Here is a 15,304-nt window from a genome sequence, read left to right as displayed (position 1 = left end):
GTTGTGGAAAACTTTAAAAGAAAAACAATTGCTGAATACTGCGTTGTCCTATCTGTACGTTGGATACGACAAAATAGAGTTTTTTGTGGAACACCTCTCTTTAAAGTCAGTTTTTTGTCTATAATTTTGTCTGTAATGGTCAAAACAATGAAAAATGTTCTAAGATTTTATTCATTCAACTAAGATTCTCTCAAGACCTCATAAAATTTATTGTTTTGACAATCATAGAAAAAGTTATAGACAAAAAACTGATTTTAAGGAGGAGTGTTCCACAAAAAACTCTATTTTGTCGTGTCCAACGTACAGATAGGGCATCGCAGTATTCTGAAATTGTTTTTCTTTTAAAATTTTCCACAACTTTGCTGAAGGAAGCAATCTGGTGTATTAAAAATTAGAAAAAATATTTTTTTTTCTAACTGTTAGGTGGATTGATTGAAAAACTAAAAACGCCAAAAGTAAGGCCTTATTCTATGGAACAATTTTGCTGAAGACATTGAGTACATAAAATCTATTTTTCACAATCAAATCTAGAACGATCACGATTTTTCGAGTTTAGACCACTGTGCACTGTGGAATTTTCAAATAAATCTTTCCACCAATTGTTAATGTCTTGAAATATAACCTTTGGAATGCATAGAAACTGTTTTGGAAGTTATTTCACAAAATGGTGGTTGAAAAACGTTCTTTGCAATAAGTATTTCGTCGTTTTTATATCACTTTTTTGTACTTCACGACCTTCAAAAGGACATTTTTTTATAATAACGGTCTGTGGGAGCACCGTGGCCAGAATATTCTTTATTGAGTATTTATTGAAAATAATACTTCCAAATGTATCTATCCAACGTTGAGCAATGCAAAACTAAATAAACCCATTTGAAATTTGCTTGAATCTATATTAAACTGTAATCAAATTGTCAAAAGTAAACCGAATGAATATCTCAAAATACTGGAGAAACATTACACGGAAATGTCTTAACATGATTTCTGAATTTTCCCAACCCAAAAATGGTAGCGTTTCTTTGAAACACCTCTACTCAAACAAGTCATTAAAAGGTATTTAAAAATTGTCAAAATTGTCACGGAAATAAAACATATATACAAAACTAAATCAAAAAGTGTGAAAAAACACAAGCGTAATACAAAATAACTCTAACATCGTAATAAAATTGTTGAAAAATTATTTAATATTAGTTGAAAGCATTCGGCGTTGCTCAGGACTAAACGCTTTCAAAATTTGTTATATTAAAACAAATTAAATTAGTTACTAGGAATTAAGACTGTGCGAAATTTCGAGGTTCCCGAAACTAAACGAAATTTTTTCTCGAAATTCTTCAAAAAATGCCTAGAATTTATAAATTTTGAGTAAATCTTTTCATATTTCAACAGGAGGTTTAGAGATATTTTGAGTTTTGTTCATCAATGATATTTTTCTTCTCCGGATGTTTGCCGTAAATTGTACGCGGATGACGTTGAACTTTTCAAAGAAGTCCCAGAAAATCGTTTTTTTCCAATTTTTTTTTCGAGGTTACACCAGATCTCGACGCCCATACATTTCTAAGATATTTGGCATTCAAAAAAAAAAAATCGCTATCGACCTGTGCTTTTTTCACGGTCCGATTGAGCTTAAGTTTTACTAGGTTAGGCTTTTTTCGAAAAGACGGGACTTTTGAGCACTACTTCAAAGCGAAATTCGAAAAGTCGATTTACACTGCCACCCTATTACGCATAGCCACACTTTGGGGGCCCCTACAGAAGTTCACTCATCATGACTCACGACTAAATACAAAGAATAAAAATCCAGAAAATTATTTGACACTACGAAATAACTTAAATTTTGATAAAACCAACACAATTTTGCTCAAACGTTCCTTGAACTTATATTTTGACAACTGAAACGGGAGCCCCTACAAGGTACTTGGTCCAGGCCCCTCACAATCCTAAATCCGGCCCTGGGTTACGGAAGGTAAAACGGTTGAACGACAGAAAAACTCCTGAATCTAAGGTATGGTGAATACAAAAGATTGGTCGTAAAATCAACAACTCAAAGGATTGTTAGATTTTTTTAAATCTTCGAATATACGATGTTACACTACATACCACTGGAAATAGAAATTTCTTATGACTCTGAGTTATCAATTTACAGTATAAACTTGAACAATCACTGCCACATTTTGGAAAACATTTTAAAAATTTGTTAGGGTATGCTAAAACGGATCCATCCCATTTGAAAAATCTGACCAGAATGTGTGAAATTTCACGTTCAACCACAACGAAAAAACATATAAAGAAAAAAAAAACAACGAAAACAATCGATTATGAAAAAAATACTGCTAAAATTTGAACGTCTATTCCGACTTGATTGATATCACTTCACTATTATAGTGACGTGAGTGTAATCAAAGGATAAAATAAAACATATCACTTACTTGTTCGGTTTTGCGACATTTGAAAGCTCATGTTGGCATCCACGGGCGAAATAATCCACTCCTGAAAAGTAATCAAAATAGAGACACAAGATGAGTACAACATATTTGAGTCATTTTTTTCTTTGATGCGCTCCAACCATGCACTTGCATTCACCCCCGGTAAGTGAGAACGACGACGATTACTCGCAGACTGCCTGGTGGTGGGTCAAGTCAACGGGAAAGAGGAGAGTGGGAAGAATGTATTTTTCTGCACAATTAGACACGTTTTTCAAGCGTGTAGTAAAAGCATGTTCCAAACTCAAAACTGTTCAAATTTGAATATGATCATCAAAAATCACACATCTTGCTTCTGTCGAATGAAATGATCAATGACTTTTATAAATAAAATTTCCCCAGCAAACCGTTACGTTTGCTATTTCCACTCCCAAGTGGGTATGTACCTGCCGGATACACTTGTCGACGGATATTGAATGTAATCGTTTGTCACGGTCGTACCAAAGAAACAGAACAGCATAAAAAGCATGAAATCGAAAAAATAGCCAGACTCCGCAGTTACACCAGATACATGTACATGTATATAATAGCTGCTGGCGAGACAACATAGCCAAGAACTATGAAACAGAGCTTTCTTCTAGCTCGTTAAAGGGCTATTCCCACTGCTTCCGTTCCGGGACCGGGCCGTGACTGTTCCGTGTGTCGTCCGGGCTCGTTTGAGATTGATTGCATGCGTTCTTATGAACGCATTCACACCGACGCGCCGTGCCCAGACCGGGGCAGCATTGAGTTGCCATCGTGCTGCCACCGTGCGAGAGAAAAACTATCGTTGCCGACGATAATTTGTGTTGGCCGGAGAGTGCACGGAAGGCACTCGGGGGGATGCGTGTATGTTGTAGTGACATATTTCGCGCGGAGTAAGCTGCGGTATGAAAAAAAGAGGAAGACTTTCTTCCACATACACACATCAACATTTCTCAGCCAGAGCGCAGCGCAGGCACGGTTCAAGCACGGCGCAGTGTGAATGCATGACATGTCCCGGACACGGCCCGGTCCCGGAACGGAAGCAGTGGAAATAGCCCTTAAATCCGCTTTCGGCCTTTTTACTTTTGCGATCTTTCTTTTGGGGCTGTTTCCTTCGGTGTGTGTGATTATTGCACATGAACCCCATTTTAGTCAGATCTTCCCGAAAACCCAACAATTTGTTTGGTTTTCTTGGTAAAATAAACAAACTTTTCTTCGCCATACAGTGGATCGCATTATTTATCCTCATAACAATCAATAACATAGCCGTGTAACTTCTCTTGTTCGAATGTTGATTCATAAATTTTTACATTCATGTGCTGAACTGTGCTGCTTCCTGGTATTGGTATTAGTCACCCCATTTTTTATTATCGAACAATCATACTAGATCGTAGTACTCTCCAAAAAGTAAATTTCAGTTTAAAAGTCTATTCAACATTCCCGGCAGTCAGGCAGTTTCCCAAAAAAAAAAACATCACTTTACATTTCCACCGAATTCCGTACCATCCAGCAGCCATTTTGATTTTTGTTTACTATTATAATACACACAGTGCACTTCAATGGGTAGCAAGCACCCGCCGCGCTGCGGGTCCGCTCACCCGCGCATATCCATAAACTGCAGTAGAAGAAAAAAAAACTAGGACTCTTGAATGGTCGCTCGCTTCACCACACCCGCTTCGACTGCACTTGCTAGTCGTATTTCAGCTCGGAAAATCTCTTTCAACGGCAAATTTCATCTCACTAGCATGGGAAAACTCACCGTCTACCAATTTGCAATAGTTTTATTCACTTTCGAAGCACTTTTCACCCACGAAACACACTTTTTTAACAATTCCGAACTCGAAAAGTACGACAGTCAACCAGCGAATGTTTCATCGAATTTTTCTCTTCGCTCTTTCACCAGTTTTCTTGCTTTTGCCATCGGTTTGCACACACACCCAAACGCAGTTTCTACGAGCAAGTGGAAAATGCAAAGAAAAACGTAAACACACGCGTACTAGTGAAGATTTTGTTGAATTTGACAGACGACTATGCCGCCGAGGGACCACTTAATGTTGAATCAGTGCAGGCTACGAAGCGTTCGATATGGTTGCGAGGCTACATGACGCAGAGTATATCCCTCTGGTGAAACTAAAATTAATAATTTCAAATTACCAGCAAAATAAAACGTAATTTTACTTCGTGAAACATCCAACAGCATGTGACATTACAGTGCATGCGGATATGGGGAAATAATGAGTTTTAGTATAAATCGCTTCGGGCTCTGATCAAAACTTGCGTAGCTGTTCATATTCCAAAGAGGTTTTGTTTAAAAAAAAATCCGATAAAAAATAGAGTCATTTCATTTTCTCAATACTGTGACATAACACAGTATGCCACAATATTAAGAAAATGAAAATAACAAATGAATTCTTCGTAAAAACAACATAAAGCAAATTTAAAGTTGCAAAAGAGATTTGAAAACTAAAGAAAGAATTTAATCACAATCAAGCATGCCCAGGAAAGGCCAAATTAAAAAAGATCCCAAGTTCAGCTCAAACAAAGTTTCTAAAGGCCAGAAAAGGAATAAGGATCCCCAATTTAGCTCAGAATCGCCGAAAAGTGTTTCTAAAGGCCGAAATTGACAATGATCCCAAATTAAACTCAGATTTTTTGGAAAAACCTCCTATAAGCTAGAAAAGTAATGAATAGGAAATGATCCCAAATTTAACTCAAAACCACTGAAAAGCGTATCTAAAGGCCAAAAAAGGAATAAATAAAAAGGATCCCAAATTTAGCTCTGCAAAGAGCCATAATAGAAAATGATCCCAAATTAAGTTCAGAGTCGCTGAATAACCCTTCTAAAGGCCAGAAAAGGCCACAATGGAAAATAATCTCAAATTAAGCTTGGAATCGCTGGGAAGTTTTGTTCAAACGATAGTTTTTTTTCTGCATTTACAATATATGCGTTTAATTTTCTCGCAACCCTACAGTTAATATTTCATTCAAAGCCATATTCGCGAAAATACACCTTCAGTTAGTCGTAACTTTTTGATTATTAATACGCAGATTCATCGTTTTTGCTGGTGAACGATGGAAAACTTTTCCAGTTTGCATTATAGACACTATTTTTAGTTGAAAATTGTAGTTGTCGACTGGCGACAATTGATTTTACTCTCATGCCACACATTATACCTTACGTCGCAAATAGTGCGCTGTATAGCGCATCTGATGTGCTTTACAGCGCACTACTTCCCACGTAAGGATATTAAAGTTGCAGCGAAAGTCACGATTTCGATGTGGTTTTATTCCACCAACTCACCTCGTTTTGACCTGGAAGCGCACTAACTGCTGTCAAAACCCTTCTTTATTCGTTCGATTTTGACCCAGTTTTGATCTGCCGTGCTGCCCGAAGCTCACTGTAAAATTTGTCAGCTTCAACCCACCACCGCACGTGCTAAGCTCGTGAACAATTATCGGGCATCTCTTTCTTACTTGCGTCTTAAATGGCGATGACGTTTCATTATCCCTCGGCAGTTTTGCCCGCACACTATAGTTTCGATTCTTCATGCGATGCGGGGCTTCCGAAGGAAACAACAAAGCTTTGGTCGAATAAGCCTTTGATTCAGAGTTTAATCGGTAAATGAACTTCTCATATGGCAAAATCTCATAAATTCTACACATTCATAATAAACAAACGGCTTGTACACACATTTTTTTGTATATGAATTGGCTTCTGCAGTTAATGTCTTAATGGTGTAATGTCCGATTACTTCACTTCTCAGCACTAATTAAGAACCCCTTGCATTATGCAAAATAATTTGACTTCCGTCGTCTTTTTCCTCTTAGCTCTTAAAGTTGTTTTTTTTTTTATGTTCATACGATTACAAGTTCAGATTCTCAGTTATTTTCCAAAATTTTTAATAGTTCTATTCAAAAGCTGGTTAAATAAATTGAACCTTATTGCAAGGAATCAACCATGTCGCACGCTCCGGCTGTGCAGCAACAATGCCGCTTGTGTCTTCACTATAGCGAAACTGCTGACGGTTCGGAGTTACTGATGGACATTTTCACCCCGGATGAGTTGTCGGGAACTCCGATGATCGATAAGATTCGTGATTGTTTAGGTATATTCATTGCGCCGTCCGACTGTGCGGTGCGGTTTGTATGTTGCAATTGCGCCCGAACGGTAGAACTAATAGACGAGTTCCGAATTCTCTGCCATCAGACGGCAGAAGTGTACGACTCAATCCGAATCAAACGCTCTACGAGGGATGCTGATAGTCGGGAACAGTTTTGCACTGCTGTTAGCACACTTCGAACGTTTGTTCGTAAACTGCAAGGTGCGGTCAATGATGCTTTGTGCAAGACTAAGGCCGAAAAGAATGACGTTGAGGAACTCAAGGCTGAGAATATAAAGAATGAAACGGCAACCGATGACGAGCTGGCACGTACCAGCTCGGAACCGATGATTGATTTTGTGGTAGTCAAAGTTGAAGCACTGGAGCCAGCAGAATCATCGACTGAATTTGTCACCGAAGGCAACGATAGGTAATAGCTGACGTAAGCAATTGTTAACGTTTTTCTAAATTTTTCCTCTATAGTGACCGTTTAGCAATAGCTTCAAAAATAGATATTGCACAGGAAGTGAAGCAACGCCCGGAACTGTGGGATATTTCCTTTATCAGGTAAGAACACAGGCGATTAACATAAACACTAACAGTAATGGCCGTTTTACAGTTCGGTTCAAACAATTAACGAAAGCTGGACCGAGCTGGCACGTAAATTTGGACTAGATGTAGCGACGCTTAAGCGCCATTGGCGTCGCATTCGAGATGGCTACCGTGAGCTGCAAAAACGCGAATCTCTTGGTGATAATCTGTTTCTTGATGATTCGTCTATGGCAGAACTGTTTTCACTGTGCAAACACATGTTCGATAGTGTACCCAAACAAATGTCCACAAGCGAACGGTTCAGGATAGAGGAAAATGCGAGCGAGGCAGTTTCTGCGGAGGAACACCAAAAGATGGCTCACTTGCGGGTAATTTACAAGCATCCAGTTTTGTGGAACATCAAGCATATAGAGTGCGTGTGGTTTGGTTTTGTGTCGTAGTTGGAGATTTACGGTTCAAATTTTCATTCGTAGCTATTACCGTCGAGAGTCACGTGAGAATGCTTGGGATCTAGTTAGTAAAGAACTGAATGTTTCCTCTAAGGATGCCGAACGCAACTGGACAAATATGAGGGACATGTATAAACACCGGGTTAGACGTTTAGTAAGAGGAAAAATATCCAAGGAGAATTTCCGTTTTGATCGGCCTCTGTACAAAATGTTAGACGAAATGCTAACACCGAAAGAACCCACCCTCAATGCTGGTCACAGTGAGCAGGATGCAACGACGAGTGCTTCCTTTAAAGTTTTCGAGAACGATAGACGATTGAAGTTTGCCCAGATCTGCTATGGATACGAAATCGTGTGGAATACTCAGCATCCGGAGTATGTGATTTTTTATTATTGTGCGAAAAATTATGAATTATTTTTCTGAATTTTAGTCACAACGTTAGCGCGAAAAAGGATAAAGCCTGGGATGAAATAGCAGTACAGATGGAGGTAACACAGGCCGAAGCACGATACCAGTGGAGTCGCCTGCGAGGAGTTTATCGGGGACGTCGTTTACGGCTAATGGATGGTTCGATTGCCATGGACGATCCTATTTTGAATGATCCTCTGTACAAACTGTTGGAAGATATGCTAGGTGAGAGCATGCAAATCGGTAAGAACAGTGGAGCTTTATTGTCGGCCCAACAACACTCTGGTGGACCCTTTCAAAGCATAGAACAGCAAATTGAATTGCTTGAAGAAATTGCCAAACATGAGATCCTTTGGAATCCAAATCATCCCGAGTAAGTAGGTAGGCTATGGTACATGCGCTCAACTTATGTTAAGCTATCGTTCTTTCGTACAGCCACTTTAGGGCGAAAAGGCATGCAAATGCCTGGAAAGAAACTGCCGTGAAATTTAATGTAAATCCACTCGCAGTGAAAACAGAATGGAGACGTTTGAAAGACGTGTACGCCTTCCGGGAAGATCAACCGCAGAACGCGGACACTAAACGACTGCTAGTACTTTTACAAAGATTATTGCCACCCTCGGAGAAACCCCCCGTGAGAATAAAACGAAGACCTAACGGCAGCAAGCGGAGGAAGCCAAAAGATGGTCAACCGAAGCGCCGATTTCATGGCAAGAAAACCTACGATAGTGAAGGAAGCGTCAAAATGGAACTTAACGGTACCATACGGCATTTCAAAATCTGTGAGCTGTGTGGCAAGTCGGTAGAGCGGTCCGCGTTCGAGTATCACATGAATCAGCACAATGGCGTTCGACCGTACGCGTGCTCATTTGAGGGCTGTGACAAACGGTACAGTAGCAAGATCATTCGCGATCGCCACGAGGTGATGCTGCACGGGGACGATGGCTTCAAATTTGAATGTGATCAGTGCGGGGCAAAGTTCAAACAGAGGGCCAAGTTCGAGTTCCACTATGCCGTCAAGCACAAGAGTGAAGAAGTTCCGTGTAATATTTGTGGGAAATTACTGAAACATCGGTACGAGCAGGGAAAGATATATTTGGGCAACAGTTTTCGATATTCTTTTTTTTTTTATTTGCAGGCATCTGATGCGAAAACATATGGAATTGCACACGAGCAGTTTCCCGTGCAAAGTGTGCGGCAAAGTGCTGCAGAAGAAATGGTCATTGAATGTGCACATGCGAGTTCATACCCAGGAAAAGCCGTATCCATGTGAACTGTGCGAGCTACGCTTCATGTTGAAGGTGCAAATGAAAACGCATTTGCTCAAAGTGCACGGAGTTCTATTGGAAGATATTGAAGCAGCTAAGGCTAATCTTGCAGGCACAGTTTAGGGCGGTAAAACGAACTTGATTGGTGATACGAGTTACTGGCGAAACAAATTTAAAAACAATTCCATAGACATAAGTATGTTTCGAATAAACGATTTGTTTTCAGACGCTCTAGTAATTCCTTGCTACGCTTCCCTGAAGTCTAAAAACTAATGGGGAGTTTGTATTTTTTTATGTAAGTTGAGTAAGACTCATGGAGTGAGGATGGGGTTACCGGACTCGACCCATCAGAGCCCACTAGTTCCAACCCTATTTCTCCCAACGCTTTGACATAGCATCAGAAAGAAGCTAATGGCTACCTGGGTACGAGTAGCTTTCACTGCCGTTTCGATAGTTGCATTGAAACACGAGAAGGATCGAGTATCGAGATTTCCGGTGTGGTATCCGGCGCTCACTGTCAACATTTCCCTCTTCGTCTGCGCGAAACGAGGGTACTTTCATTACCGCGGTAACTGATAGTACCCAACGTTTTCGACCAGACTGGTCCACCATACCTGAGTATGCACATTGCCACACTAGCAAGCCACACTAGCATTGCCACACTAGTAATGCCTACGCTTACTGCCATATACCCATGGGCGCAACTACGGGGGGGCTAAGGGGGGCTACAGCCCCCCCTAGCAAGTTTTAAGCCCCCCCTAGAATTTCCCAGAGAATAACTGTAGTCAATATAAATACGTCCCATACTTCCTATCAGAGCATCAAAATCAACACAAATTGAGAAGTCATCATTCATTGGCTGAGAACTAGTACTGTGCCCAGGATCGATTCTCAAACCTAACTCTCTTACTTACCTTACTAATAAGACGAGTGCCGTGGTGGCTCATGCTGTATCAGGGAGTTGTTGCCATGCTGCTCGGTTTAGGGCTGTGTTTCGCCAGTTCCTCTGACGTCTCATCACCCGCAAGTCTCTTTCGATCTGGTCGAGCCATCGCGCACGCTGCGTCCCCTTGTCCACAGAGTTGCTGAAGAGAAGTGATTTCACAAAATCATCGTCCGGCATCCTTACGACGCGACCGGCCCACCGCAACCTATTGGCTTTCGCCAGCTGTGCAACGGGGTTCTCTCCAAGTAGCGCGTGCAGCTCATGGTTCATGCACTGTCGCCATTATCCGTCGTCTGTCTGTACTCCATAATAGATAGTCCGCAGCACCTTCTGTTCGAAAACTCCAAGCGTTGAGGCCAGAAGCGTTGATGTATCGATTCCGTAGAGAACTACCGGTCGTATCAGCTACATCGTCAACTTTTTACTTCGTCGCACTAGACTCGATCGAAGTGGTCATGCCAATACCCCCACCAGAGAGCCGTCGATGAGAACATGGTCAATTTGGTTTGTTGTACGTTGGTCAGGTGGTTTCGTGGATGTCTTTTTGGGGAAAGCGGGTTCTGCGGACTGCGTCTGCGGGAAGCTGCGAAGTTGACACATCCCTGGCCGTTGTCGTTCGTGACGGTGTGCAGGCTGTGCTGGCTAATCACCGGCTTATATATGTATATATATGGCTTATGTCTCTACGCGAGCAGCTATCGTAGAGTTTCCCCAGCTGTGCGTAGAACGTTTCTTTCTCTATATCGGGACGTCCTTCGAGAGGGCAGTAGGCATTGAGGATGGTGTAGTTGTAGAGCCAGCCTTTTATTCTCAACAAACACAACGTGTCGCTGAACGCCTGCCACTTGATCGCACGACTCTGCATCCTGCCCAGCACTATAAAACCGGTATCCAGCTCATTGCTTGTGCCGTCGCTCTGGTAAAATTGTGCCCTGCGGCCACGAATTCGCCGTACCTTCTCTCCTTTTCGGTAAAGCTCCTGGAGCGCAACGATGCCGAACTGGTGAAGTTCTAGCTGATCCAGCAGGATCCGGGTGTACTGCTGGTACGCACTGCCCAGCCGTTTACTAAACCTAGTTCGCCTCAATATCGAATCAGTGTCAGCTGAAAGAGATGATCAAGATATTCAATACATCTACGGAGATTTATTCCCGATTAGAGTGATTTTGTCTTCTGTTACGACACTACTTATGCGTTTTTAAATAGGCGCATTGTAACTCTTTTTCCTATTTTTTTAAACGAAGTGTATGAAAACTAGCCCCCCCTAGAAATTTTCCTTAGTTGCGCCCATGCATATACCGCTATATATTCCTCTATTTTGGACAGCCGTTCTCCAGCCACCTCGTACACCAGCAGATCGTGCATCTTCTTCCACCGCGCACATCCACCGAGTGCGAGGCCTACCACGAAGTCGACGGCCTCTTCCTGGTTCTCTGCTGAAGATAGTTTTGGCGGATCTTTCGTCTTGCGTTCTGGCTACATGTTCAGCCCACTGAAGCCTGCACTGTAATATACTGTAATACTTTCACTATATCAGCATGTTTGTATACTTAGTAGACTGTCCAGCGTCCACCCGTAGGTTCTATTCCAGCACGCAGTGATTCAGAGTAGGTTCCGTTCGTTCGATAAATATCGTAAATAATTAATCGCGACAAAACATTGTAATTAATCGCCACCAAATATCGCAATTATTTGCAATTAATATCAGGATTATACGCGACTCGTCTGTCAACGCACACATCTTTTTTTTCTTTTTTTTTTTCGTTCGATTTGAACGGCGATGGCCGAGCAAATAGGCCGTTTTTGAAGCTCTCTTGCTGACCGCTTGCAGTATGTGTTGAGGGTCTATATATTTACTTTTTTCTTGTTTTTGGTTAATGCATATCTGGTTGCTTCGTAACATTGTGTAGTCAGCTGAGATAAATCAATGAGAGATACGATTCAGTAGTTGCATAATGACTTCATAAAAATATTTTCGAATATTGGAGTCTGTCTTGATTAGATTATAGGTCCGGTATCCTCGCGTGCGCTTTATTTTTGCGGTGTTACATCATCAACCGGAATAAGTTCGGATCGCGTTATGATTTCCGTAGAAGATATAATGAACTCGTACGCGCGATATTTGTTATTATGAACCCAGTATTAGAACTCAGCGCATCGTTTACCAAAACGAAACCTGCTGCAAACCTTACCCTTTCCTCCAACATCCCAGTGATTTCTCGTGGAAGTGCAGAGGTGTTCTCGGCTTCCAATAAAGCGAGTATCACGTCAACATATTCCCATACACACTCCTCCTTTGACCTGCATTCGGATGCGGCCGGCGCTGGTATTGCCTAATATAAAGATTAAGGTCACCAGTTTTTACACATTGAGGATGAATGTTAATCCCAAGCATCATCCATTGGTTCTCTGTGTATTTACAGCTGATCTGGCAATAACGGAGTAGCAACCGCGGGCGGTCAATCATGCTCATCATGCTCATGCTCATGCTCATCAGCATGTTTGTATACTTGGTACTACTCGTGATTCATACGCCTGCGCGACACTGTATCCTCTGATTTACCGCCAAGTATCGATCGCAGGAGTTTACGCTCAACTCCGAGCATTCGTCGATCAGCTTCCTTCAGCGTCCATGATGGGCCACTGGGAGTATCAGCGTCGTATCAGCGCTAGTTTTGTGCGAGTTTGCAAACTACAGGACCTTAGCTGTTTACGTAGTCCGTAGAAAGCCCTGTTTGCAGCCTGCAACTCGTCGTTTCACTTCACGGCTCATATCGTTGTCACATGTCACGAGCGTACCAAGACTTTTGCATATGTTCATCCGTCCAAATCCTAAGTATGGTCTGATGGATCGCATAGTACAGCCGCTCGCCTTTCGATTTGAGAAGTTCGGCCGGGATAGCAGGTCCTTCCCATCGGCCTTGCCGTTTTCCAGTTCCCGAATCGCCTTTATGACCCCCTTCTGAGTTGGTGGCTACACAGCTTGTTCGTCACTCATAATTCTCATCCTAGTGTTACATTCAGCTTCCTAAAGAGCCGAACAAGGGTCTAATAAGAAATAACTTAGTCAGTTGAGCAACTTTTATACATGCTGTTCGATTCTGTTGAAGCGATTATTCATTTTTTGTACAGCTTGTAGAAAAACTCTTTTACAGCCAACAGTAGCTGGCTAATAGTCTAAATAAGCGCCTATATGACAATTCCATGGCTAAAATTGTACATTCTGTTTTTCTGAAAAGTGCTTTTTCAGCTTATTACAGCTACGATAAATATAATTCAAAATATATATTCGTCTCAATTAGACAATTTTTTTTATTGTTCAGGCATTTCGAACACATCTAAATCTTTCGATGTTTTGCACTTTTGTGTGTATTTTTCATCGTTTATTTTTATATTGTTAGTAAAATTAGTGAAAATTACCTTTTTAGTATCCAATAACTTTACTGCCTGTCTCGAATCTCGAACTCATACTCATGAGATTGCTGGTAGAACGCGTTGCCGATTAGTCTATCTTGACATACATGCATACGCATCGATTTAACCCGTGCATCTATTTCCAGTTTATTTCATGAACAATTTTGCATTGCCTGTATATATACTGAATTGTAGCTGAACAAGCGCTTCAGCATTTGTGTCATATCCGTCGACGTTTTGTCAAAGTGACGGCCCTCTAATTGGTCGATTTTATACAAGGCACTGTTGAATTTTATTATTAGTGGGTACGGCTAGCCGTGCTGCAAAAACTATCAATATTTTTCGTTTGCTTTATCACAATTTCTACAATTAGAGATTCAAATGCTGAAGCGCTTGTTCAGCTACGGTTCTAATTTAGACGAATATATATTTTGAATTATGTTTATCGTAGCTGTAATAAAGTAAAAAAGCGCTTTTTCAGAAAGACAGAATGTACAAGTTCAGCCATGGAATTGTCATATAGACGCTTATTCAGACAATAAGCCAGTTACTGTTGGCTGTAGAAGAGTTTTTCTACAAGCTGTATGAAGAATGAATAATCGCTTCTACAAAATTGATCAGCATGTATAAAAGTTGTTCGAATGGCTGTATTATTTCTTATTAAGCCTTTGTTTGGCTATTTAGGAAGCGGAATGCAACAAGTAGCCGATTTAGTTCTCCAAAACCGACTGATTAAAAGCTGATTAATCACTTAAAAATACATTATTCGACCTACGTTCAGCCGTCAACTGAATAAAACTAGTTATAAAAGCGCTTATTTAGTCAAAATATGTTTCTTGAGAAGTATCAAGAAACGTTTATTCAACCAGTTCGTTCAGTGTTTAATTGATGTTGTCTATTAGCTATTTTTAAGTTGAAATAGCGCTTAACCAGCCAACGATTAAATAATGGCGTGAAGTATTTCACAAGTTTTTTTAAACCTGAATTTATTGCTTGATCAGCTGATAAATCAACCTGAGCGTTGTGGCAATCCTTTTCACCTATATTCAGCTATTCTAAAATTATTAGCTGTTTTGTTCAGCCCAATTGTTAGTTGGGAACTTGTAAAATATTTCGCTGAGTTCTCGGCAAAAAAATCTAAGTGTGTATTCAAGTTCTTTAGGCCCAAATATAATGGATACGTTTGCGTTGCGTTGACGTTGAATTGAAAATGTATGGGCTAACGTGGGCTAACTGTCAAATTGCCGCAAACCAGCCGCACATCGCGGCTATTTTGTTCACTCACCCGTTTTTACACCGGTCGTTGCTATCCAACGAGGTATACAAAGGTGAGGAAGAAGAAGACATTTGTCTGTATTAGTAACGAACAAGAGGTAAACAGAAGCACGTGTTGGGGTTGTGACCTAGAACTCCAAAAACAAGAAAATGCCATTTGAAATTGTGTTCCGCATTGTTTAACGACGCAGGCAGGCATTTTCAGCCGTAAACTGCCATAACTTGTGCCATAACTGCCATAAATTTCTTGAAAAAAATGTACCAAACATTGATTTTTGGGCATTGTTTTTTGACTTCTACGTCATCACTGTTAACAAAAGAGAAGCTCTTTACACCCGAGACTCAAACCATCTCCGCACCTTTCTTTATTCCTTTGGATGCTATCGTCTCAGTTTGACGTTTCATCCAGCATAAACTTTTAGCAGCGCTGTTAACGGGCTGCCAAAT

General features: G+C 40.9%; 2 protein-coding genes across 4 annotated transcripts in view; one reads left to right on the top strand and one right to left on the bottom strand.

Annotated features, from left to right (window-relative positions):
• Nucleotides 1–4,362, bottom strand: part of LOC129727606 (armadillo segment polarity protein) — a 59,760-nt gene extending 55,398 nt beyond the window's left edge. For all 3 annotated transcript variants that reach the window (XR_008728565.1, XR_008728566.1, XM_055685595.1), the window contains exons 1-2: nucleotides 4,204–4,362; nucleotides 2,427–2,487 (exon numbers count right to left, since the gene is read on the bottom strand). Coding sequence is in view for 1 of the 3 variants with exons in the window: in XM_055685595.1 (XP_055541570.1) it covers nucleotides 2,427–2,457 (31 nt within the window). In the remaining 2 variants the exon portion in view is untranslated. The remainder of the gene's footprint in view (nucleotides 1–2,426; nucleotides 2,488–4,203) is intronic.
• Nucleotides 4,363–6,241: 1,879 nt separating this feature from the next.
• LOC129727598 (uncharacterized) lies at nucleotides 6,242–9,449 on the top strand. The gene is made up of 7 exons (XM_055685584.1): nucleotides 6,242–6,974; nucleotides 7,028–7,111; nucleotides 7,164–7,508; nucleotides 7,570–7,920; nucleotides 7,977–8,327; nucleotides 8,390–9,028; nucleotides 9,093–9,449. The coding sequence occupies exons 1-7, from the start codon at nucleotides 6,403–6,405 to the stop codon at nucleotides 9,343–9,345; spliced, it is 2,595 nt and encodes an 864-aa protein (XP_055541559.1). The 5' UTR covers nucleotides 6,242–6,402; the 3' UTR covers nucleotides 9,346–9,449.
• Nucleotides 9,450–15,304: the final 5,855 nt, after the last annotated feature.

Source organism: Wyeomyia smithii, chromosome 1 (assembly GCF_029784165.1).
Source record: "Wyeomyia smithii strain HCP4-BCI-WySm-NY-G18 chromosome 1, ASM2978416v1, whole genome shotgun sequence".
In the NCBI taxonomy this organism is placed as follows: domain Eukaryota; kingdom Metazoa; phylum Arthropoda; class Insecta; order Diptera; family Culicidae; genus Wyeomyia; species Wyeomyia smithii.
Note: the sequence above shows the minus strand (reverse complement) of the source record. Positions and strands in the feature narration are given on the sequence as shown.

Bases quoted from the DNA above. Each gene is read 5' to 3' on its own strand.
- LOC129727598 (XM_055685584.1), top strand. From the start codon at position 6,403: ATGTCGCACGCTCCGGCTGTGCAGCAACAATGCCGCTTGTGTCTTCAC. The intron at 7,921-7,976 runs GTATGTGATTTT...TCTGAATTTTAG, and splicing joins TGGAATACTCAGCATCCGGA to TCACAACGTTAGCGCGAAAA. The intron at 9,029-9,092 runs GTACGAGCAGGG...TTTTATTTGCAG, and splicing joins GGGAAATTACTGAAACATCG to GCATCTGATGCGAAAACATA.